This window comes from Antennarius striatus, chromosome 12, assembly GCF_040054535.1.
Source record: "Antennarius striatus isolate MH-2024 chromosome 12, ASM4005453v1, whole genome shotgun sequence".
NCBI classification, from domain to species: Eukaryota; Metazoa; Chordata; class Actinopteri; order Lophiiformes; family Antennariidae; genus Antennarius; species Antennarius striatus.
In genome coordinates, this window is record NC_090787.1 from 626,185 (window position 1) to 652,565 (window position 26,381).

Genomic DNA, 26,381 nt, shown 5'->3' on the forward strand with positions numbered 1-26,381 from the left:
TATCTACAGATTGATTTCAACTACAAACTAGTCCTTGTTATTCCGCACAAGAACGACATGTTTGGGTTGGGATTGCAGCAGAGAGACAATCTCTTCCCCTCTTTTCTTTATTATTAGCAGTGATGTAAATACAGTAAACTGCGGCCTGTGTCCTGTTGGCTTTAATGTTATGTTCATTCCCATCTCCCCTATACAACCACAAGTTATAGCAACAGCTGCTCATAAATGCAGCCCGTTAACCAGATGAGCAGTAACTCTTGTGCTACCGCACTGCAGTGTCACTTAAATCACTTTTTAATGATCCAGTGTGTTCCAACAAAATAAAATAAACACTGAAGAGATTGGCTAAATGGACATTTGAAATGAGTGGTACAGTTTTAACAGCTTTGATTTCAGCCGTAAATTGAATGGTTGGAGTGACGAGAGCCTCTTCGGCAAGTGCGGAGCTTTGTGTCCTTTATTGTGAGGAACGTGGGAAGTTGTGCGAGAGCATTGGGAGGTGGAGGTGTTCAAGAAGAACAGAGCTCCCCTCCTCCTTGTGATGTCACACCCAACAACCAGACATTTCTCCCATTTTTTAGTCCTTTAAAAATCACCCGATTACGGGCCTTGACTACGCCAATACGTTTCTCTGGACCTTCTCATAGCCGTTTTCTTCTTCAGGGAATACATCGGAGTATTTCTCAATTGAATAATCACTGTTGTTATTCCTGCAGTGTAGCACAGGCAAATCAATATCAAATCAAAAGAGTATCTTTCCTCTATGGAAAAATAACAGAAAACTAAGACCCGGCGCTTTGTTGTCATCAGTCATGTGAAAAATCTAGAGTTGCTCCACAGCCAACAACCCATGTGGGGAAATGAATGAGTAATGTTCTATCGCGGGGCTCGGTGTCCTTGAGCAAGTCACTTAACCTGCAGCTGGTCCAGTGGAGCTACAACAGAGGTGAGCAGCTGCTAACGCTGCCGTTTGTTTGGAGATACATGCATCATGAGGATGTCCGAGGAAAAGAAAGTGTGCAGAAAAGCACTGATGCCAAAATAAAATGAAATGAGGTGAAGAATTGAGCAACAGCAAAGACGAGTGAAAACTTTTTCGCATTTCATCAGATTAAAATGTTCATTCATTAATTCATCTGTCTTCTTACCAGCTTCTTCCCCCTTCGAGGGTCAAGGGGGTTGCTGGAGCCAGCTGTCACCAATTTAGACTCACAAGTTTAGACCACGACCCACAATCATCTCCCCTTTGAGAGTGTCTGAACTTACACGAAATGGTTAAAAATGTAAGAAGCTGAGTCAGAAAATATATTTTCAGCACCTTGCTTAATTGACAGGCTCTCAGATTAATAATCAGATTAAGTGCCGACGAGGTGTGTATCTGAACGCTCTTCAAAACTGAATTAGGATACCCGTTGATGAATGACGGTGCTATTTTTTCCTCGACACTTGACTTAAGGATTTTTTTTAAATCTGCAATGAAATTTGTTGAAGCTTTGGAAGAAAAGAATCCATTATTTTCCGCATGATTTAATTATTATGGTCACAATGACACACTGAGAATTGGCTGTTCTAATTGTACAACTTATTTATTATACTATTACGCGTGGCTCTAATCAGGGATATCAGTCCAAGGTTAGCTAAATGTACGCATCATTTGACCGACAATAAATATTTAACATTCATCTTTCCTGAATTCTTGAAACATTATGACATATTATCATTGTTTCATTTCATTGTTAAAGGGCAGACACACTAAGGTTAATTCAGTTATACCCTATTTGAACCAATTGTGCAGTTTCTCATTCATATATACCATTTAACCTATTTCATTTACGCTGAAAGCAGTCCTGATGGTGTCGGTATTACAGGGACTTTGAATCAACAGCTCGTCTCTGCATTCCAATGAGCAATTTATTTCTGTTTGGTTTTATAACACACATTCAATCCCCACCATCAAACAAACTTAAGTCTCTGATTAAAACAAGGAAATGGAAGCTGGATGAATTCAAATGAGAAGATGCTCTGGTGTCATTTCAACACAGAGGTCTTTTGAAGGTTCCTGAGTCTTGAGTTTCAAACAGCTGCTTTTTTATTGTGTTGTACTTTTCATTTTCAAATACATGATGTTCAATCATGTTTTATTTGTGAATTCCGTTTGTTTGAGAATCTTACTCTATTCAAAAGGGTTACTTTAGGGTATGTAGGAATACGAATGGGTTGAAAACCAGTCCTTCCGTGTAGATTCTAACTCACCCTTCCACTGACACATATCTCTTGTGTTAGATTACTGCCTCAGCTCTCTATGCTCACCTGTTTCCTGCTGTTTCCCCTTCTTCCCTCTGCAGTGCAACAATGACTATGCCCCAGTGTGCGGCTCCAACAATCAGAACTACCAGAACGAGTGCTTCCTGCGCAGAGATGCCTGCAAGCAGCAGTCTGAAGTACTTATTATGTCAGAAGGCGCCTGTCCTGCTGGTATGTACATTGGAGTCTACGCTGCTGTGTATACATTCACACACACTCACAATCAGAGGAGCGCTGATACCGACACTCCCTGCTGAACACATTGAACACTTACACCAGTGGAAAGCACTGAAGTAGTCGATCAGACAGTTGCTCATCTGTAAGCATGGAAACGTAATCCAATTTGAGCACTTTATGTACTCATCTATTGGCCTTATATACTGTATTCAGCCATACATGTAAATAGCTCCGATGCACGGGAGTCACTAATTACAGAGTGATGCATCACTTCAAAGGCATTACAAATAATCCGTGAAGAAAAGTTTGCTGGAGGTGACAGACTGATGTAATTTCCCCTGGTTTAGAGCAACAGGCTCAACCTCAGTGACAGTGACGTGTTCTCAATGAGCAGACGGAGATTTCATCACGTTAAACAACATCTTCACAAGAAAACCGGAGGCAGCATCCGGCCGAGAGGCTATGCGAGTCGAACAAGTTCATTGTACGGTGTAATATAATTTGCCGTGCTAAACAGAAAGTAGAGGCAATGCTTGACGGCTGTGACCTTTTCTTATGTAACGTCGAGATAAATGTCAAAATTCATAAAATGTAAACGCTGGCCAAATTGTCATAGGTGGCTTCTGTAACGCCAAGCCAAGAGACATGCTCAATAAAGCAGAAAATTGAATGACTGAATCATAAATCATCTTAATGGCCATGTCATCTTTTCTGAATTGTGTCGACTTTTTTTATTTCTTTCATCCTCTTCAAAGAGAAATTAAATGAATTTTGTAAGAGATCCACTGAAGTCGATTCATCCCTTTAATCATCTCATACTGTACGGTGAATTTCTTAAATGCATGAAAGTCTATAGTCTATTTTATATTTTACCCTGACAGTTTTTTTGTTTGCTGAATTAAATGTGGTTTTCTTTTGTGGCACTGTGATTAATAAAACCATTATAACTGAATATTGTGAGGCCAGTTAGAAAATACACTGGCATCTCATTCAACGTGCACCCCGTCTCTCGCCTGTATCCGGGCGGGATAGGCTCCAGCGTAAACCTGTGACCCAGATTCAGATAAGTGGTTGATGATGAATCACGATTTTGGCCAAGACTTTGGTCTGGAGACTGGGATGTCAGGCCTATTTAAACTGGAGAGATGGGAATGTAATTTGGATTATGAAATTGCAAGCAAGATTGCAAATTGCAAACATGTAGACTGACTACATAATTCAGAAAATAGAGAAAAATGCAGCATTTCATTGTCCTTTTTGTTGAGATGAAAACCCGTCATCCCACCAAATGTCATCGAAATAAATTCAGTAGTTTTTACGCAGCCTTGCTGACAAACCATCACTAAACAGAGACAAAAACCTCCTTGATTGAAGTAAGCATGGAGTCCATAATGGAAGCCTTGAATATGATGCACACGTACTTATTTTATTTTAGTAGAAACATTTCTAATTTAGGCTTGGATAAATGTGGACACACGATGTAATTTTTTTGAGCCCTCGAATAAGAATTCATTAGAAATTAACTGGGGGTTCCTCCTCATCACTACGTTACATCTGATGGAAGGGGAAACACGTTACATGAATGTTTGACAGTTATGTAAAGTTATGTTTGAACTACTGTCTGCTGATGGTTTGGGGTTTGAGTTGCTGAATAGGTGTCGCGGTCAGGAATAGGCCAGCCTCTTCATTAGCTGTACGTTCTGGTATTTGTGGTACATAGTACTGTAAAGCTAAAGACACCAAAAGGTTTACGGATGGTTTAGTTGATGAGGCTTGAGAGAAGGTTGTTCATAATAGTTTCTTATCTTTAGAATCAGCTGTCTGACTTGTGTGTCTGAAGCATCTATTCCAAAGACTGACCACTGTGACTGACAAAGCTAACCTAAGCTAATGGCATTTGTTAAATATTAAACTGGTAATCAATATGACAATGTTAGATTTTTTTTTTATGTCAATGCAATTTCTCTTTCCACCACCACCCAATTCAGCTTCATCACACATCCAAACCAGCAGTGATTCCATCCTCTCTGTTTGGTATTTCATTACCACATGTGTAATTGGGTTTGGCCTCTGTAATGTGCTTAATCCTGTGATGACAAATCCAAATAGAAGAGCATATACTTCAGAATCCCCGAGGCCCACGGGGGAATTCTTACTGATTCTACCAATCAGCGAGTCGTGTTGTGAATAATGCGCTTAGCTGTGAATGAGTGAATCCGTTGGCTGCTGCTGACATACGGTACATGTGAATCACTGCTTAAGCTAAGCTATTGGAGGCTTGAGTCGAGCGCTCTCCGACTCACCTGCAGCGGCAGGCAGCTGGTTGGAGTACATTAAGGGCCGTTGGATGGGCCTGGTTGAAGCAGACATATGGAGAAGGAGGTGGAAATGTTTGGAGTGCTGGTTTACAGTCCTGTGCAAAGTCACAACCTACCTCTCAAGGTTAGTTTGTATGCATAGTGTGATGTTGTTCTGGAAACATGTGATAAGGATAGTGTGTGCGTATGTGTGTGTGTGTGTTTGTGTGTGTGTGTGTGTGTGTGTGTGTGTGTGTGTGTGTGTGTGTGTGTGTGTGTGTGTGTGTGTGTGTGTGTGTGTGTGTGTGTGTGTGCTGTGTATCAATTTCAAATAAAAATAGATAAGAGCCCTTTTCTTTGGGGCAACAAGCAGAGCTTTTGAGACGTTCACGTCAGGTCCAAACAAGGATGTCTTTATGTGACAGTCTGCTGATGAACAGCCTGTGACTGTGGTGCTACATGCACTGTTCACCATGTCATGTTACACTCATATGAACCCTCTTTTATGTGGGATTTATTCAAAGCAAAGCTGCAAAACAACTCAACACATCCTCTTTCTAGGGGTAATTAGTTTCTCATTTGATTAGACTCTGATTTATTAAACTTCACTTCCTTCCTTTTTTATGTTCAGCACAGTGGTTTTGACTTAACCCGCTGTATAATTTGTGACTTAAAGTCATTTCGAGTGTGGTTGTACATTCAGATGAGGAACAGTGAGAAGCAGTCAAATTGAACTTTTATTGAAGGAGATGTGGACTTAGTTGATTTGAAGCTTAAGGAGTCTGCCTCTGGTACATATAAAGTAAAAATACTGATAATTTGACTGAAATGAGAAACTCCTAAATTCTTATTAGTGTAGCAGCAGCCTAGGACACACACACACACACACACATACACACACACACACACACACACACACACATATATTTGTGTGTGCGAGTGACATGATCAGATACATAATTTTATATCGACGGTATCAGTCGTCATGAAACAGATGTGTGTGTGGGATGGGAGCATCTATATAGTCATAAAGTATGCTGTGCCATATCACTAAAGGCATCCGTAAGAGCCTTGAACATATAAGTCATATCTATAGTATAGTTATGTCCCATGAAATGTGGATTAGAAAAAAAAATATATGCATGTTTGTCAGTGCAGTCTTAAAGTATTGTGATTGCATGGTAATTCACTGTGGAAGCCCTTGTGACACAAAACAGATGTGGTCTGAATAGAAAATGTCAACACTCTGTTTTCTATTTCATCAAAATTAACTTATTTGTGTAATGTTCTCTGACCATGAGCAGCTCCTATATTTTCTTTGATTGTTGCATTATGGAAAGATAATCTCCATCACAAGCACATTTAAACACATATAGACATTTTTATACATGCTTCCTTCATTTAGTTGCTTTTCCAATGGGGAAACCTGCTTTAGATTCAGAACTGGTACACAGTGTAAACCCGAGAGAAAAAGTAATTTAAAATGTACCAAACAGGTGACATGCATACATACAATGGAATTATGCATGGCTCTAATAATCTTAAAAATAAGAATAATCATTGTTTATACAGCACTTTTAGTAGAGTGCTCCTCAAGGGCAGCAGAATTAAGTGTATAGAATAGTGGTGTGAAGCATACCAATTGACTATATAAAGGATTTAAAAGAAACCATTGCAACAGGCTTCATTTTATTAATAAGAAACCTAAAGGGTGGAATTTATGTGGATGTCAACCAGGAGCTGTTTGAATGAACTTTTGTTGTTGTTATTGTTGTTGTTGTTGTTGTTGTTTTTGTTTTTGTTTTTTTGCAACATTTAGTTTCTGTTTTCATTGGTATTGTTGTTCTGACAATTCAGCGTAACAGGAAGGCAAAACTGTATGTCATCATCGTCACATGCATGTATGTACTGTATGTATGTTTGAATCTCCCATCTACTACTCTATGCTACTGCTGTTTATCCTCTTCTTCCACTCTCTCTGAATGCTGCTGCTGTGATTGCATACATTTCCCCACTGTGGGGCTACTAAAATATTCGCTTATCTTATAACAATGAAAATGTAAAAAAAAAAGACATTTAAATGACCTCAAACGGCAATTATAGATTAAAATTTAATAAACAAAGACTTACGAACAATTCAAATTACAAACAACCTATTGGAACCAATTGTGGTCTTATGTTGAGGACTACCTGTATGTAGGTATGTATGTATGTATGTATGTATGTGTGTGTGTATGTACTATATATATATATATATATATATATATATATATATATATATATATATATATATATATATATATATATATATATATATATATATATATATATACATGTATGTATGTATGTATGTATGTATGTATATACTTGCAGTTGGAAGATGTGCTGATAAATTCACTTTAATACTGCAGATGAATAAATGAGTCCTTTTTCTAGTTTAGCGCATTAACAGAGAATATAAATGATACTCGCTGCTTAAGACATAAGATAATGAAATAATGACATCCAGCTTAAAAAACTTGAAATCTTTCAGAGTCTGACTGTATCTAAAGGAAGTATTATAAATTTACAAGTGCTTGCTTTCATTTGAAAGTTAAACACATGGGATTGCTGTGTGGGAGCTTGTCTTACATAACCCAGTGCCAAACAAACCTTTCATGTGGAAAAGTAGGCCAGGCAGCCACTTCTGAAGTCCTTCTCTGGTCTCTTGGCCACTTAGCCATTTAGTTGATACCCAAATTTAAGCTAACTAAAATGAGTGCAGCACCATTAAAATATCACAAATACAAGCAATCTGAATATCTAATAGCACGGAGCATCAAAACTGCTACACCCAACCTGCACAAGAACTGCCACAAACACTTTGTTCTCCCTCTTTCTCGCTGTCCTCTTTTCCATTTTCATCCTCCAAAATCCCATTAGCAGCAACAGTACACAGTGTAACGGATGTATGACAGCTCGCTGCTGCCAATACTTGTTTCTCCTGCCGGTGTAAGAAATATCATGAAACAGACATCTCAGGGGAAACCCAGGGAAAGAAATATAAACGTGGTGTTCAGAATGAGACTTTGGCTCGTCGTTCTAGAGTATCGGTTTAAAATAAACAGCTATGTTAATGGTTTACAACATGCAATCACCTGATCTTCATTAGTGTGCATAAAGTTTGTATATGTTCTAAATGTAGGTGTAGCAACTGTTTTATATATAAATGTTTGTCCTACTGTTGATGCAAAAGAGGGATTACTGCTGCTTTAACCTCCAGATGGAATGAGGCTGTCTGGCCTCTATATGGTGACATGTCTTCAGATGAAAGGGGACATGCAGACCTGGATGCTACAGAACACGTTGCCTCTTGCTACTCCATCATCATCTAAAAAGCTTGATCGGTTAATGGATTATTCTTTGAATTTGATGGGTTCAGGTTTTTACAAGAACACTTAGGATTTCATTTTAACACCATCACGTTTTGATGAAAATGTAAAGTGCACAATCTGAGCGTGGATTTGATTTTAAAGGTGTTTTTTTTTCTACTTTGAAGTTTTCTAGACCACTTAAAATTAGCATAAGATATCCTTGAAGATCTCCATGTGTGATGAGCCTCATCTGTTAATGAAGTTGATGTAAAATCAAAGGCACATTTAGTTGTCTCATCTGCTCTTGTATGAGGTCCAGAATGAGCCACCGACCCTCGTACTGTTAATGTCTCCATAATGAAGTTGGGAGGGTCTTCTCAGAGGACGTGTTTGATTTTTATTAAATTGGTATATACTTTTTATTAACACAGTGTATTAAATCATATTTGGACTACAGCAGCTCGAACAAGACTCTGTTCCCTGTTGATTCGTTCATCTCCTGAAGGTTTACAGCTAAATAAAAGCCTCATTTGTCAGCTGCAGAGAAATGAATGGGAGTAAAACCTTCACCATACATCATCACAGTAGTTGTAAATAAGGAAGGACATCAGTTATTCATATTCTTCATCTGACTTCAAATCTTTTTATGTAACCAGGTCTCCTCTGGTCTTCACACTGAAACGTCTGTTGTTAATTAACAGGGAAAAATTGCAGTCCATGAGAAACACAATAAGAATACAGCACTTTAAGAGAAGAACATTTTTTGTGCTGTAAACAATGCTGTACACAGCAAAGCATCATGGGAAGTTGCTAAAGGGTTTTTACAGATTCCCCAGTGCTGCGATGCTTCATTCTCCCTTACAGTGTCTGTTTGTGTAGATAGATAGATAGATAGATAGATAGATAGATAGATAGATAGATATATAGAATCTTAATTATTATATTTCTGCCTGGTCAGTCAGGCTAGAAAACATGATAAGTTGCTTTGCAAAGAAAAGAAGTTTAAAAGTAATGATATTAGCATGACTTTTTTTTGCTTTACTTCATACAACATTATGGATACTATCTGTAAATTAGTAAAACAACTTAACTTCTTTTGTGTTTATTCTGTTAGGGCTCTCCACAGCATTTTTTTTTTTTACATTTTAGATGGATGCTCATATTTGTTTGGCAATATATATACTGTATATATATATATATATATATATATATATATATATATATATATATATATATATATATATATATATATATATATATATATAAGAATATAATAGAATATATTCTATTTCTGGCAGTAAACTATCATAAAACAAATATTCTAGTTCATCATGATAAATGTATGGTGACATGTTTTGTAGAGCGTACGGACCGACAGGATCCACTAGAGCATAAACCTCCACTGTCATCTACCCTCCTTGATGCTGCTGAGGCCAGACGTCACGGTCCAAACAGTAAACACGAGTCCCACTGAGGCGTCGCTTCCATGCTATGTGACGGCGCTGAAGCTGCGGACAAACACAACGTGATACCAAACCCACCTGCAAAGACCAACAACTTGTGATGCATGCAGTCTGGGGGTGGGAGGGAGGGGCTTGGGGGGAAGTTGATTTGTAGCATCCCACACAGCGGGGTGTTTTCAATGCATCTGTGTGGCATTAAGGCAAATGTACTCTTCCTGTTTTCCAAATGCAGCCCAGTGTCTGCTCCCTCCATGGTCCAGACATTGAAATTGTGATTTCCGAATTGACAACAAGAAGAGATTTCAGGGACACCAAGCCATTTCCATCTGGTGGACTGATGTTGGGCTACAACTTCTCTCACTTCTGGTGCGAGCCCAACACTGTGAGAAGAAATAAGGCCTTACCTTAATCACACAAATCAAGCAGCTTTTTTTCCTGAAGGGAAGGGGTTGAGCTCGGACGAAGTGCTGACGTAGCATTTACCAAGTCCATTTACAAAGTGAACAGGATGACTTCCAAGAAGGCATTATGAGGGAAGCTAGGAAAGGGTCTAATTGATGATGTTAAAATGATGCCATGTTTAATCAGCATTTTCTTTGCTATCTGAGCAATGATGGCTGACGAGCCAGATGCTGTGCTGATTATTTAAGATGCACAATCCCGTGACAGGGAGCTAGATGCCAAGAAGAATGGTGTAGCATGTAGCATAGCACACGTAATCAATACAACACTAATTGTCTGTGTACTAAAAAAAGATCTCTGTCTCACTGTTTCCAATTAGTGGCAAAGTCTGTGTATTCAAAGTACTTTCGGTGATAATCTAATTTGTTATTGATCTGGAAGAAGATTTTCTTTTTGCTTGCTCTCCTGTGGGGGGGGGGGGGGGGGGGCAGCAGTAAAGACGAACCAAAGAGCAGAACCTCAGAGGCGACGGGAGGTCTGTCTATCTGACATTTCAGGTTGAAGTAACCTTTTTGTCAGACCAGAATGTCATTGTCACACGATTCTGCTGAATTCTGGATTACATCCAATGCAAATATAAATAGCTGTTGTCTTGCTCACCCCCACTGCCTCACTAAATGAAAGGTAGAGCACCACCTGCCTTTGTGTTGTGTGTTGGCGTTCAGCATAAATCATGAAACGTGGGGTCATTAAATATTTATGCAATACCCAGGCCCACTGGGGGTTTGGAAAAGGTCTTATTTAATTGCTGAGACTTTTTTTTAGCAGCTGCAGTTGGTTTGAAGTTCCACCACCTCTGAGGGTCCATTTCTGATTTTGTTGCCCATCTTGAAAGCTAATTTGCAGAGCATGATGCTCAAGAATCCGCCTGTGTCCTGGGATCCACCGACCCCTGTGGTCACAAAATAAACACCCGGGTTTTCAACTGAGTTGCAAATGTTCCTGTCGAGTTGTAGCTCGGAGGACCTACATTTAAAGGTTGATAGACAACTGCAGCCCCTTAAAGCAGGGTGTACTAAAGGAACTGTCGAAATCCAAATTCCAGTTCAAAGTTGTATTTGAAGGTAAAATCACAAAATGTTTCAAAATTATCTGCGTTTCTTGTGCTTTTGAAATTTAATCAGTGGTTTTATTTTTTTTAAAAACATTTTTAAACATGTACGTGGTACTGGGAGGCTACTGTATGTGTCCACTATGAACAATATGAGCATCATTTGTCATCTGCCAAAAGTGCCACATCTTCTACTGAGAACTCACTTTGAAACCTTATTGTGTGTGTGTGTGTGTGTGTGTGTGTGTGTGTGTGTGTGTGTGTGTGTGCGTGCAGGACCTTATAGCACCAGATACATGTTAATAATATATCGGCGAGGCAACAGTGGCTCGTTGGTAGAACGGGCGGTAGGAATCAAATCGGTGGTGTGATTCCTGCTCCCACCCAAAAAACACCCCAGTGTGAGCGGGGAGGTGTCAGCTCACCTCCGCAGCACTGAAGAGGCGCCCCTTGAGCAAGGCGCTGTCCCCCCTTACAAGTTGCTCATTTAAGCGCACCAGGTAGGAGCTGTACATTTATATATATATATATATATATATATATATATATATATATATATATATAATTTATTTTATTTCAAATGTCCCTCTCACCCTTGTGGGGTGGTGTCTGTGTGTCGTCCTCCAGTTTGGGTCCTCTACCAGACCCCTGGGAGTCTGAGGGTTCTGTCAGTATCTTAGCTGTTCCTAGGACTGCGCTCTTCTGGGCTGAGGCTTCAGATGTTGTTCCAGGAATCTGCTGGAGCCACTCTTCCAGTTTGGGGGTCACTGCCCCAAGTGCTCCTACTACCACGGGGACCACATTAACCTTGACCTTCCACATCTGTTCCAGCTGTTCTTTCAACCCTTGATACTAGTCCATACCGGGTACAGATGCTCCTGTACACTATCACAGCTACTTGGTTGTGCCTTTCCATGTATGCTGAGCTGGCGAGCATCTTACACCCTGCTACCACATGCTGGACTGACTCTGGGGCTTCTTTACATAGCCTGCACCTTGGGTCAGATCTACTGTGGTAGATGTTGGCCTCTATTGCCCTTGTACTTAGGGCCTGTTCTTGTGCTGCCATGATCAGTGCCTCTGTGCTGTCTGTCAGTCCAGCTTTATTCAGCCATTGGTAGGTCTTCTTGATATCAGCCACTTCCTCTATCTGACGGTGGTACATGCCATGTAGGGGCTTGTCCCTCCATGTTGTCTCCTCCTCCTCCTCTTCCTCCTCAGGTTTCTGCTGTCTAAGGCATTCACTGAGCAGTTCATCTGTTGGGGCCATCTTCCTGATGTACTCTTGGATTTTTGATGTCTCATCCTGGACAGTGGCCCTGATGCTCACTAGTCCTCGGCCTCCCTCTTTCCGCTTAGTGTACAGCCTCAGGATGCTGGACTTGGGGTGAAACCCTCCATGCATGGTGAGGAGCTTTCTAGTCTTGATATCTGTGGCTTCTATCTCCTCCTTTGGCCAGCTTATGATCCCAGCGGGGTATCTGATGACCGGCAGTGCATACATGTTGATGGCTCAGACCTTGTTCTTACCATTCAGCTGACTTCTCAGGACTTGCCTTACTCTCTGGAGGTATTTGGCTGTGGATGACTTCCTTGCGGCCTCCTCATGGTTGCCATTAGCCTGTGGGATTCCAAGGTATTTGTAGCTGTCCTTGATGTCTTCTATCCTGCCCCCTGGTAGGTTGACCCCTTCAGTTCTGATCATCTTGCCTCTTCTTGATACCATCCGGCCACATTTGTCTAATCCGAATGACATCCCTATGTCGTCGCTGTAGATCCTGGTGGTGTGGATCAGTGAGTCAATTGCTCGCTCATTCCTGGCATACAGCTTGATGTCATCCATGTAGAGGAGATGGCTGATTGTTGTCCCGCTTCGGAATTGGTATCCGTAGCCACTCTTTGTGATGATGTGACTGAGGGGGTTCAGGCCTATGCAGAACAGCAGTGGTGATAGTGCATCCCCTTGGTATATGCCGCACTTGATGTTAACTTGGGCAATTGGCTTGGAGTTAGTCTCCAGGGTTGTCTTCCACTTCCCCATTGAGTTCTTGATGAAGGCTCTTAGTGTCCTGTTGATCTTGTACAGTTCCAGACATTCCAGTATCCACGTGTGTGGCATTGAGTCGTAGGCTTTCTGGTAGTCAATCCAGGTGGTGCTCAAGTTGGTTTGCCTATTCTTACAGTCTCTGTGTACTGCTCTGTCCACCAGTAGCTGGTGCTTGGCTCCCCTGGTGCTACTACCAACTCCTTTCTGTGCCCCGCTCATATATTGATCCATGTGCCTACTCATCTTAGCCGCCATGATGCCTGACAGGAGCTTCCATGTTGTACTGAGACAGCTTATTGGCCGGTAGTTGGATGGGGTAGATTCCTTCTGTGGGTCTTTCATGATCAGGACTGTCCTGCCTTCAGTCAACCATTCTGGGTGCGTCCCATCCCTTAGCAGCTGGTTCATCTGTGCTGCTAGACGCTCGTGGAGTGCTGTCAGCTTCTTTAGCCAGTATGTATGGATCATATCCGGGCCCAGATATATATATATATATATATGCATGTAAATTTCGAGTGTGCCACTAATTCCCCCCAGGGGATCATTCAATTATACAAAATAAAAATAAAAACAAAATACCGACTTCCCTAGAAGAATTTCCTTTCCTGAAAAAACAAAACAAAACACTCAAATCATGCATTTGTATTGGAGGAAACCATTGTTACCATTGTTCTGCCTCTGCTCCTTCACTTGCTTCTCAATGTCTGTCCCAAAGTGAAATTGTGTGGCATCTCCTCTTTGCGACCTTTCATTTGGCAGACAAGTAAGGTCTGGCCGTCTCCTTCTTTTTTGTTCTCTTTTCCAGTGCCAGTCTTTCTCTCCTCGAACTTTTGCTCCTGCAAAGATACTAAGTTTTTATTGATCTCTCTCTAACCCCTTCTGGTTCCAGCCTGATCCTTCAAGCTAAGCCCTTTCATGAAACACTGCATATTTACTGTCCCTTGTGATTGAAGGTCTTGGAAATTCCTCAGATGCCTTCTTCCATGAACCGCCACTCTTCATGTGTGCACGTTACACCGGCTTTGGTGGGAACATGTAAGCCCTCTTACATGTTAATAGATTTCTGCTTGTTGCGATTTATGCCTCCTAACCTGGAACGCTCAAGACACACATTGAGAAGTTTCTTTACAAGGTACTTTGACAAAATCAGAGAAAGATTGAAGCCTCCTCCGTTCATTATGTTAAATCAAAATGTGTTCTGCTTTACTTCACAGAAGATGTATTCACTTCCTCTCTCAAACTGTTTTTGTGTGTTACTGCTGTTGAGCGTTGTTCATTTGAACTTCTTCAGCCTTGACAACTCCTCCTTTGTCTGTGTTAAAATAAAATGCATAAAATACAACTGTTAATCGCATTTACATCATGAAACAATACTTGAAATAAACATGCTTTTTTAAATACTTTTTACATAAGTCTATACTGACATATACCTACATATCAGATCAGCATGTTTTTTACAGTATACATAAGACAGGACATGTGCAACATTACACACTCTACATCTTGCAATATGCAGCTTTCAGCAATCTTATAATACATCTTTACAATAGATCCTCTCTTCCCATGTTGCACATGTATTTGTACGAGTGCTTCTCTTACAATGAAAGGACAAGGATAGAGAGTGATAACGCTGAAGGTACCTGGGATTACAAACCTTCCTTTACAAACTGACGAAGGCTACACATGTACACAGAGTTCTTTTAAGTATTTTTCCTTCACTTCCAGTTTCTGCCTGTGCAATAAACCTGTACTGTGTTTTTTATTTGTTTTTTGAGTGCACCTGTCACGGTTCGGTGTTGATCTGCTGTGATGGGGTGTGGCAGGAGGAGAGTCCGAACTCGTCTCCATGCCTGTACCCGATAGGGCTGATTAGTCTGAGGCTTTATAAGACGAGTTATTCTTTTTTCTTCTTTCCTTGGAATTCCAGTTCCAGTCTTTAAGCCTGTCCCTGAACCCGTTCCTGCACCAATCCTAGAGCCAGTTCTAGTGCCAGCTACCAAGCCCGCTCCCGAGTCCGAGCCCCCGACCCCAGCCGGTTCTTGAACCCGTTCCCGACCCTTTTCTCGGGTTGCCTTGATTTCACTTTGATCAAAACATGGATGCAAACCTCTCCACCAGTGTCCTGCATTTGGGTCCAATCCTGCTCCCCGTGGCTATGTGAGTCCAGAAGAGTCTCCAATCTACTTCCATGCAGGAGCCACTTGCTAATTCCCATTTTCTGACCAGATGGTTGCATTTAACTCCATGATGCTGATGATGCCGGCAAACTGGCATTGTCCTCCAGAGATGTACAGCATCAGATTTACTGTAAAGCATGTGAAATTTTGATGAGATTTAAGAATCATTCGCTGGAACCAGGGTTATGAAATGTAAAGTCCCTTCAGGGGAAAAGATGTTGACATGCACTGTAACACTACTTTAACTTCTATCAAATCTACATCTTCAACCAAAATGTAAGTCGTCCGGGAACAGACTCCAGGACATTCCAGGTGGGGATAGGCTTCTATTTGACCAGCTCAGACACTTCTGGGCAATAAATCAAAACTGTGCTTACATTACTGAACATTGGTCTGGTAGTTTCAGGTATTTGAAGGTCCAATCTTACACAGCCTTATCCAATGAATGAATCATATTCAGCGGTAGATTAACCGGGGGGGGGGGGGGATTGAAGTGGAACTACTTGATTTCTGGTGTCTAAATATTGTGGCACTTGACTATAATAAACCCCACAACTAAAGCAGACGTGTTCTGTGAAATAAATATGGTAAAGAGTTTGCTATTTGAATAAGAAAATGCAAGGACACCAGGTTTTCAAATCCATTAATTTGTTATTCTGGCCACAAATGGCATTTTGCAAAACAGTTGGCATTCACTAATGATTTATTTTCTAAAGTTTGACCATCAAATTTGATTATAATAAATGATTAGGCTTTTAGAGTGTCTTCCCTCGGGACATCTGACCGTCTGCTGCATTGACATCATGTTTTCATCCTGTCACAAACATAGTTTATCGATCCAAAGCTTGTGCCATTAAAGTATCAGGACCACTTGCTGCTCAGACATCGTGTGTTTGAGAGCTGTGATGTGCCCAATACTCCTGCTACAAACCCCCCTCACATAAGTAGTCTTATGGAGCTGAGCTATTATCCCCCCGGCCACCCCCTGAGGACTTGCTCCTGGTCTTTTCCTGGGCATTTTAGCGGATCGCTTTCTGCTGCAGCTCAGGTTACACGGTTGCTGTTCTCCTAAGTACTCCTCGCTATCCCTTTCACTGCCGTATTCTGAAACAAGCCTGTGAGCTCGCTGAACAGATCCGGTGGGAAAGCTGTGGAGAAGAAGTCACTGACACAAACAAATTAACAGCTGGAATCGGAGTGCCCTCCCACACTTCTGCCATAGAGAGGTCCACAGTTGGAGGTGTCAGCATCAATGTGCTGCTGTGGAATTGGGAAGATGCATGAGGCTTAGCGCCTCAGGGCAGCCTCACTATCATCTCCTGCATGAATTCTGCCTCCTCAGTACTGACTGCACCATTTAGAGAGAAATGCTGTGTTCAGTCATACCAACAGCCATGTCCATTGTTTCAGTTTTCAAACATAAACTCGCAACCAGATTCTGGGGTCAACTTAGAGACACACTTAAATATGCTCAGACATGCACTCGTTCAGCCGATGCTTGTGGCACCATGAACCTCTGGTTAATAACTGTTTGTTCTCCTCCACAGATGCAGGCTCGGGATCAGGAGACGACGGTAAGATTCCTCTCCTCCTCCTCCTCTGTTCACTCCACATAGGCTGATTTTTCATCTGTTGCTCTGCAGTCATTGTTTTCCTCCAACAAATCCGTATTTATGACAAGGTTGTCTTCAAGCAGCCGTGGGGAGGTCGAGATAAGTTCAGTTTTATGAAAAGAAGATGCAATGGAATGATTTAAATATTTTTTTTCTATAAGTAAATAATACCATGTAATAATTACCCTGATTGTAACAATAGATGAACTGGTAATTGACGTTAATTGAGTAAACGTTTGGAACAATCTATTTATTATCAGTAGTTATGAACTATTTAACAGAACAGATTTGCCATAATGGTGGATCCAGATTTCTTCTCCTGGATATAACTTCTTGCTTTTACCAGATTACACAGCATCCATTTAATTTTTATGAATACATACTATGTCGGGCACATATTGGTGGTGGTGTCACATCCCTACCCCTCTGTTATTGTTAGCGCCGTGACCCAAATTTATATTTTAATCTCCTAGAATCCAATTGTGCTCAGGAGTGGAGCATGATGAGTTATGTGTGCCTGAGTATTTCTATTTTGATTGGCCTATTATTTTTTTCAGGATATTAGTGTGGATCATGTTCTCTCTGTGTCTGTGTGGGTTCCCTCGGGGTTTTCCAGCTTCTTCCCACCAATAAAAACATGCAGTAGCGCTAAACTACTGACTAAATTAACCATAGGCGTGAATGCGAGTGACTTGGTTGTTGGCTCGATGTAACCCAGGGACAAACCAGCAACTACTCCAGGATTAAGTCCACGTCTCCTGGGAATGACTCCAGACTCACAGGGACACTAAACAGAAGAATCAATTCCAGAATGATATTAGCAAAAAATAAATAAATAAAAATTCCATATCCTGCAATGTTGACGGTAATAAAAACACGATCCAAGAATTTAAAATCTAAGTAGGCCATCAGTTATTTCATATCGTTATACAAATGATTCATGACTCATACCTGTAGCAAATGCTTATTTTTAAAGATTAAAAACAAAAAATGCATCATCAACAAATTAAAAAAAATTAGCAACTAGAGCTTTAGTATAGTATAGCATGTAGCTGCTTCAGAAACAGACATTTAAATTGGAGACAGAGCTAAAAACTCATATCTTCCAGACATCTGTTTGCTCACACATTCTCTACAGAAGCTCCATTATGTGATAATATGTCAGCGTCTTGACAACTTGACTCCGCTGTAGCCATTTGCTTTATCTACATGATTAAAGGAAACACACGACATCAAGCTTTACAAATATTATTTCAGCTTTCTAATTCATTGCCAGATATGACACCTGCCAGGCAGCATTAAAACTATGTCTGTCGGCCAACGCTGTATGTTCTAGCTACAACTAATCTGGAACAAATCTTGTTCAGATGCTGGTCCTCGTGCTGTGTCTTTGTCAATGCACATTTTATCATTGTCGTTATTCGTCTTCTCTTTGTACCAGAGGATGTAACAGGAAACCCAACATGGTTCCTTCCTTTGAAAAGGTTGCTCACAGCCACTGAATCATGTCAGAGGGACGGAAGATTAAAACAAAGGTTTACAATCGCAAGCCTCTCCAAGATCATTTTAATAGCACAGGAAAATTTAGGACCTCAAACACGCTTTGTGAAATGCAATTTTACAACTTTTTTTTTAAAATACATGATTACACAAGTTGTTGTTGATATCTTTGACTAGAACCTGCACCACTCCTTTGGGATCCTTCATCTCAGCCTAATTAACTATATTTTTTGTTCTAATAAAGATAGACTTCCAACATAAATCCATTCATCCCAAACATGTTTACTACCTTTCCTTTTTTTAATTGTGCCATTAAATAGCACTTTACACAATGCAGACAACTTCTTTCAAGGAAACCTCACACTCTCCAGCTTTTTCATGATACGCTGTGGTGGTGTCACTCATTCCCTCACACTGTAAACGAAAAGAAGGTCATGGGGGTTTTCTCCACTTAATTGTGAATAACATCACAATTAATAAACACTAGATCTGAGGACAACAAATCTGAGGGGGTAATGAGTGTGTGATGGTGTGGTCTATGATGGAAAAGCGCTTAAGGCTGCAGGTGTCTTTATGTGAGTAACTAATGATGGGAAAACCTCTCGCTGGTGATTCTAATCATCTTTATTTATAGAGCACTTCTCCTGCAAGAACATGTAATGAAAGTTCTCCTCTGAATAAAAAAGAAACACAATTAAAAATAAGAAAAACAATATCAAAAGTAAGCCCCTCCCTCCCACCCTCCATACTACACACGCACACACACACACACACACACACACAGCCACACACACACACACACACACACACACACACACACACACACACACACACACACAGACACACACAGTACTGAGGCATGGCATGGTGCTGATGCTCTAGGAAATGGGGTCGTCCACTCTGGGAGGACCCACAGGCCAAGCCATTGAGGGGAACAGCACCCTGCCCCCCCCCCCACCCCCGACTCCGACAGAAGAGTGTATCGCTCCACAGAAGTGAGGAACCCCCAGCCGACCAGGTCGAAGACACACGAGTACGGCAGCTCACCAGCAGACCAGACACTGCTCCCAGTGTGGAGGACCCCCCCACCACCAACAACTAATTTTTGTTGCTTAGTGGAGGAGCGAGGCCCTGTGTGCAGGGCGTAGTTACTGTTATCCCTCTATGTGTGCTCCTATGTGTTCACCCAAGCAGTCCCTTCATTACGTCTCATGCATGGAGCCTTACCAAGCATGTATGAGAGAGATTGGCAAAGAGATTAGTTCCTTCGCATGCCCCCCCCCCCAAAAAAAAAAGAAAAAGATGGCAGACAGACGGATGAACAAGCGGAAATGAAAGTGGTGGTAGGTCAACCAGAGAGAAGGAGAGGGAGAAGTAGAGGGAGATGGTGGGGGGGGGGGGCACACAAAGAAATGGCCTGGGGAAAGTCACAAAATAGATAACAGAGGAAGCAGAAGGCGAGTGATTCAGAGATAGAGGGCGATAAGGAAAAGGAGGGAGGAGAAACTAAATGAAACATACATTTTTATAGATGTCCACTGAACACAGAATTCAGAACGTCCCCTCGCTTCATATGAAATGTTATTGTTTGTGAAGGGTCCCTGCGATGCAGCATAATGCAAGATAACACAAATTAAATGTTTCATTTGGATTCCTTCATAGAAGCCATGTCATGGTCTGCACTCAATTACTGGAGTGTTATTCAACATTTCATTGCTAGGTGCTGCCGTAATTTGCATGCGACTGTAGAGAAAACACATTTTCACAACATCTCAAAATACTTTATAACCTCCACGGATAAAGTCTACAACCAATAGACTAAGCAATTAGACCACATGCCTCGTGATTTGTTTTCAAACACCTTTTTTAAAATTCAAGAAAAAACTAATTTTCTTCAAAAGATGTGTTAAAAATATGTAAGAGTTTTCAAATGTATATGGAGACCATTTTTATAAGTTTGCATGAATGTTCTTTTGCATTGGATTTCAATGACATAAACTCTGCATGGAGATATGTCTTGTCAAAACACTGGTCTGTCCTACATAACAGAGACCCAGTCCAGCTCTAAGCCTCCAAGTGAACCCAGTAGGTTCAAACATGATCTTACTGGTTTCTAAAGCTGATAAGGCCACACTGGGTGACTTTTAAAAGTTTTCTGCTGATAAAAGTAATTTGTCTGGAGTTATAGTTGAGGTTTGAGGTAAATTTAGGGTAATTATTTTTATTCACACTGAGAGCATGGCCTACCAGTCCTCTTGTAAAAAGGTGAGGAAGTTTCCTCCAGAGATGCTCATTATACAGGCTCACCTTTGGAGACAATATGACATGTTAAAGCAGCAGCAAAAAAAAAGTCCTTATTCTCAATCTGTCAGACAAATGTGATAAATCGATTGTACAAGAGATAAACACACAATTAAGAAAAAAGCAGCTTGGGGGACAGAGAGGGTATTTGTGCAATATAGGAAGAAGAAGAGAAACAAGTTGACAAGGACAAGAGGAGGAGAAACATATACACACCCTATAAAGATAGAATCATAGCAGAGGTCAAGTAAGATGGAGAGATACAGCAGAATGGATGGAAGAGAAGGAGGAGGAGAGCTGCTGGTGTTTTATGAGCGGAAGAGAAGGTTAAAGAAAGCGGCTATAAAATATCTCTTGTATTCTTATTGAGGAAACCACCAGTGGAGGGTCATCCTGGTAAAAATCAAATGTATTTTAATGGCCAATGATAAATCTATGCGCATAAAGCTTTGGTCAGCTGGGGACCAGACAATTTCATTGGTTGTGAGTTTGTGTGACTGTGTGTTTGCAAGGTGCATGAGTGTTTTATGCCTGTCAAAGTGTCTTTCTTATATGCTTGCCTGGTTTTATCTGATAAGTCAAAGCACAAGTCAACTGTGTAGAGAGATGCCCTCCAGGCATGACTCTGGTCACATGGCCTCATTAGTCAGAATCAAACATTTATCCAAATCAAATTGCACACTGGAGAAATTGAATTGCACTCACATGATCGTGGAAGCACAAAGAACAAATACAGCCTCAAAGATGTCACTGGGCCCTGACTACATGTATTTTTCGGTTAGGCCACAGTAGGACTCTAGATCCAAGCTATTAGCTCTGTGTGAAGGAAACTGCAAGAGATACAAGTCATATTTGATACAACGTGCAACAAAATGAGCAATAAGATATTTTTAGTCATGTGAATGGCTCGTCTTGGATAGCAGTGTCAGCCAGTGCATCGCTCTGTCCAGAACTAGTGACTCAGCAACTACTGGATGAATCACCGTCAAATTCTGGACAGGCAGGACCGGGCTTGTCAGAGCCATGGAAAAGCTTTAGAGATATATTCACAAGAAAATGTCTCAAAGCTCAGAGGAATAGAAGTAGAACAGTCATTAGCAGAGAGTGTTTGGGTGAGAAGACCTGTCAGGGTTTCACTAATCGCTCTGGCTGGCAGTAGCTGTTGGCAGGTTTGGGGTAATTGCAGTTCTTGGTTCTAAGTTACAGACAAATACGCTATCAGTTCTAACATCTCCATATCAGTGATAACACTTTTGCTGAAGGGCACTAACATAGGTTAAATCTGACATGTAATTCAAAGATCCACAATCAAAATACTTAGGGGGGAACTTGTATGTACTTCGTTATGCAACAGAAGCTACAAAGAAGTAAAACAAATTTACCTGAAACAGGATTCATGAGAATGTTATGAATAATAATGAAAAAAAATAGGATCAATTAGTTATTTTAGAGATTCCACCAAATTCAAAACGGTCATATTTGTTTTCAGGCTCTTTTTTTTAGACCTAATCTTAATTGAGCACAGCTTCAGACTGTGTTGTTTGGAATCCAATAAGACATTTTGATGTGCATTACAGTGATCATAATTTCTGTACACTTCAAGCATGATCGTAAATACCGACATTCAACATGCTAACATTGGCAGATTAACTGATTAAAAGACAACTGACAGTTGGTCATCAATCAAAAGTCTAGGGAAAGTTCCATTCCAAATTGAGGATGACTGAATTTATTGTAAGCAAAGTTTGCACTGATGATGAGTTACCCTCAAAAATATGAATTAGAAGCAACATGATTTCTATTTAAGGTTCAAAGATATTCCACCTCTCAATCTAGATGCTTCTTCAGTTCTAGGGAGGTTTGGGGTTTTTAGGGGCCGTTTGATCGACATTGGTTTGACCACAATGCTACTGTGGCCAGAACAACAGCCATAAAGAAGAAATATCAGGCTGTTGGTCTGGTTTGTGTCACAGATTTGTTACATTTATTAACACCCCAATGTAGATTCACTGCAACACTCTTGTGTCCTCATTCTTCTGTTTAGAGGAGATTGTTGTCCTTCCAGTGCTGACCTTCTTTAAAACACCAAGGACACACTTGAAAGAACAGAGTACTGAAGCCTTCAGGCCTTGAGAACCGGTCATATGTTTGCAGTTGACTCATCTAATACCATTAAGAGTCATTATCCATATCAAAGACACAAGTCGTTTGTTGGCCTATTTCATTTATGCTAATAACTCACATGATGCCCTAAGTAGGCCAACAAACCACTTGTGTCCTCGATGAACTTATTCACTACGACAGTGTTGGGTGAGCCAACTGTCAATGTGTGACCTTAATGCCCCTCAATGCTTCAGCAATCTCAAATGAGTTTAAATGTAACTCGTCAGTCAGAGACTCCTTGACAAGATGTAAAGTCCAGTTGCCTCATGGTGGCACATAAACTAAACTAACTCAGAGAACCATGAATTCACTTCCGGCTCTCAACGGGACCAGACGTCTTTCTTCTGTCTCCTGTTGTCGCTACCTCTCCAGCTCATACTCAAACTGACTCTCACTGACTCTCTGCAAAATGATGGGAGGAAGGGGGAAATCGGAGGATGGGAACAAAATAAGGATAGTCTAGACCAGATGGTGTCTTCTATGAAAGAGTTAAAGAGTGACTTAAAGAGTAACTGTATTAAGTTAAGGAGTATCTTTGATAAAAAGTTGGCAGAAAAGCTACAACCGGATGAAATGAAGAAAATGCAGAAAGACATAGATGAGAAGGACCGAAGAGTTGTTGTCTTAGAACAGGGACAACAAAGAGAGGATTATGTGGAACAAAGCATTCGTATAAATTATGTGATCATCACTGGCATCAAAATCAATAGATGAGCTGATTGGAAACATTTAATGTCTGAGTTTGTTGACAACATATTGTAATGAGATGTTGATTCTGGGAGACGGATTGGCTTCTACCCGTCAGCCTTTTTTTTTTTTTCCGGATGTTGTTGTCGATGTTGTAAATGTGATGAAGGTGTGAAGTCGGTTATATTACCATGTCCGAAAAAAGAAGAAAAAAACAACTAAATAAATAAATATATGTCTACACAACAGTTTGGACATAAAATGACTGAAGAACCTTGGTGCCAAGGCAAAATCCCAAAACCTAGTAACTTAAACCTGTCTCTCTTTTAAGAATAGAAAATGTACTATAAGACTGTCCTTCTGTGGCCTTCTCAAGTCAATATTAATATCTCCTCAAAAGTCTGAATAAAAAACCAAAAAAAACCCCTCTAAATTAGTCCCTAAAAGCAACCAACAGAAAACTGGTACAGAGCAGACAGGAGCCAGCAAATCCCAAAGTCAAAGATATAAGCTGTCATGCTCTGCAGGCCAGTTAACTGACCTAATTTCACTGCAGTTTGGAAGGGTAACTCTTATCTAAATTAACGGCTCTGCCAAGGTCAAAACAGTGGTCCATAACTTAACAGAACTATTTTTCTGTTTGAATGGTTAGAAAAAACACTCCATTATGGGTCCTTAGCAGCAGGGAGAGAGCATTGGGATAGTCTTCACTCTAAATATAGTTTTTATGGGCCATTCTTTTAAGTGCTTCTCTCAGTCTTTTCAGTTACCTGACTTCCTTTGCTTTACTCGTTATTTCCTATGCTTTGTTGAGAAGTTTTAAGCACAAGTCCTTCAGTACCAGATTGTTAGATAGTAGATTCTTTTACTCTTGTGTTTAAAAAATCTTAATTTTACATGCTCTCCTCTGTGTTAACTAATTTAAAAAAAAACAGTCAACTGGGCTTAAATAAAATACGATAGTCTGATTGGGGTAATTAATCTAACGATCAGACCTACAACACCATGGATTTGCAAGCACGTCATTAATTTGAATTAAGTACTACATTCCACTGTAGTGCAATTATGAATCCAATTTCAATTGATCTGCCTTGGTTGAGTGGAACGACACACAAAATGAGTATATGAGGCATGCTTTTTTTATCCTTGGAACATTGTAATGGAACATTGTCAGGATGCCAGTGTTGGACCATCTTGTTCCAGTGGCCATTAGATGACACCGTTTGTCTGGATGTGGTCAACAAGCAGAAGTTACAATAGAGGTAAATAGTTGGCCGATATGCGGTTCTGGAGGTGATTGTTTCTTTTGTCCCTTCCTCCCTTCCACATCCTCCACTGCTGGCCCACTCATGCTGCTACTGCCATGGTAACCAAGTTAGTGGTTTAGGGAAGTGAGTGATCTAATCTTCCCACTTTGTGGCATAGCGATAAGGCTCACCACTGCCAGCCCACCCATGTGTGTGTGTGTGTGTGGGGGGGGGGACACAGCACGGAATGAACAAACAGAATGCACTCTCACACACACGCACGCACGCACGCACACACACACACACACACACACACACACAGTCTATCTAGCCAATATGTTCCACACTAATACACAGGTGGAAGCCTGAGGCTGAGGTGGACTTCCAGCCTGGTAAAAGAGACTGACCCTCACTGAGGGGACGTTCCTCAGTGAGGAACGAAGGCTCCACTACTTCTGTTGCAGAGCTGAGGTTAAATCTTGACTACAGTATATATGTTAATGGTGACTTATTCTGAATCATATCCCAGAGGCTGACCATTTATAGCACACAAAGAGCAGACCTGCGCTCAAGGTTCATCTGCAGTTTTTTCACTTCATCACAGGAGATAAGGGGATAATGGGTTTGGGGGTTTTTTGTGGATTTTTTGTGCCGTGATTGCTGACTGATCAGCCCTCTTTTGATGGAGAACAGCTGAATTTTAGGCTTTGAATAGTGGTCACTATTGTAAGAAGTGAAATTCAATAATCCTAGACAGAAATAATTTTTAATTTGTTATATTAAATAATAATTATATTATAATAATAATTATATTATAATAATATAATTATATATTAGCTCATTATCGAGGTTCGCATTTGACACATTTATCAACTGAGGTGTGATTATGTTTCCACCCATGTTCGTTTGGGGGTTTTCTCACCAGTTTTTTCACTTTCTTCAGAACTTCGTGGTGAAGTCTTTTTTCATTCTTCCATGAATCATGCATGGACGTTGAATGAATGCTAGAGATATGTAGGGGGTTGTTATGTGTGACTGTGTAGGCTCTGGTGCGGATCTAAAATCCAAATCCACCAGAATGAAATGTTTTCATAGGAGTTCGCCCCTCCCTAGCTGCTGTACGGTCACCAGTGAAGCCAGAAACCTGCATCAGGCACCTGTGTGCAGCTGGTTGACACAGACTCAGATGGGCTTTAACAGTTTGTATGATTTGAAGTGGGTTACCGGACTCTAGTGCCATAGTTAATCTGCTTGTTTTGAACATGACCTCCTGGAGTGCTTCTTTCTTTTTCAACACGTGTGATTTTTGCTGCCCGTACTTTGCAAGAGCAGCTGATGCCACAGCTTAGATGTAGCTTTACTGGGTTCAAATACGACAGATGGGGTCATTTCTTAGGTCTGGGAAATTTGGGGCTTATTGATAAAGATGACGAATAGGAGACATCAAGAGTCCACTTTAATTTGGACTAAAGGCTGATGATGTGAAAATAAAGATGAAAGGTTTGGGACCGTGTTCTGGTAAACATGTTGTGTACAAAA

At 40.7% G+C, this 26,381-nt stretch overlaps 1 protein-coding gene across 1 annotated transcript in view; it reads left to right on the top strand.

Annotated features, from left to right (window-relative positions):
• LOC137605027 (tomoregulin-2-like) overlaps positions 1 to 26,381 on the top strand; it is a 99,593-nt gene that overhangs the window by 38,938 nt on the left and 34,274 nt on the right. Inside the window, exons 3-4 of the mRNA XM_068329349.1 lie at positions 2,346 to 2,475; positions 16,879 to 16,905. Of these exons, the coding sequence (XP_068185450.1) occupies positions 2,346 to 2,475; positions 16,879 to 16,905 (157 nt within the window). The remainder of the gene's footprint in view (positions 1 to 2,345; positions 2,476 to 16,878; positions 16,906 to 26,381) is intronic.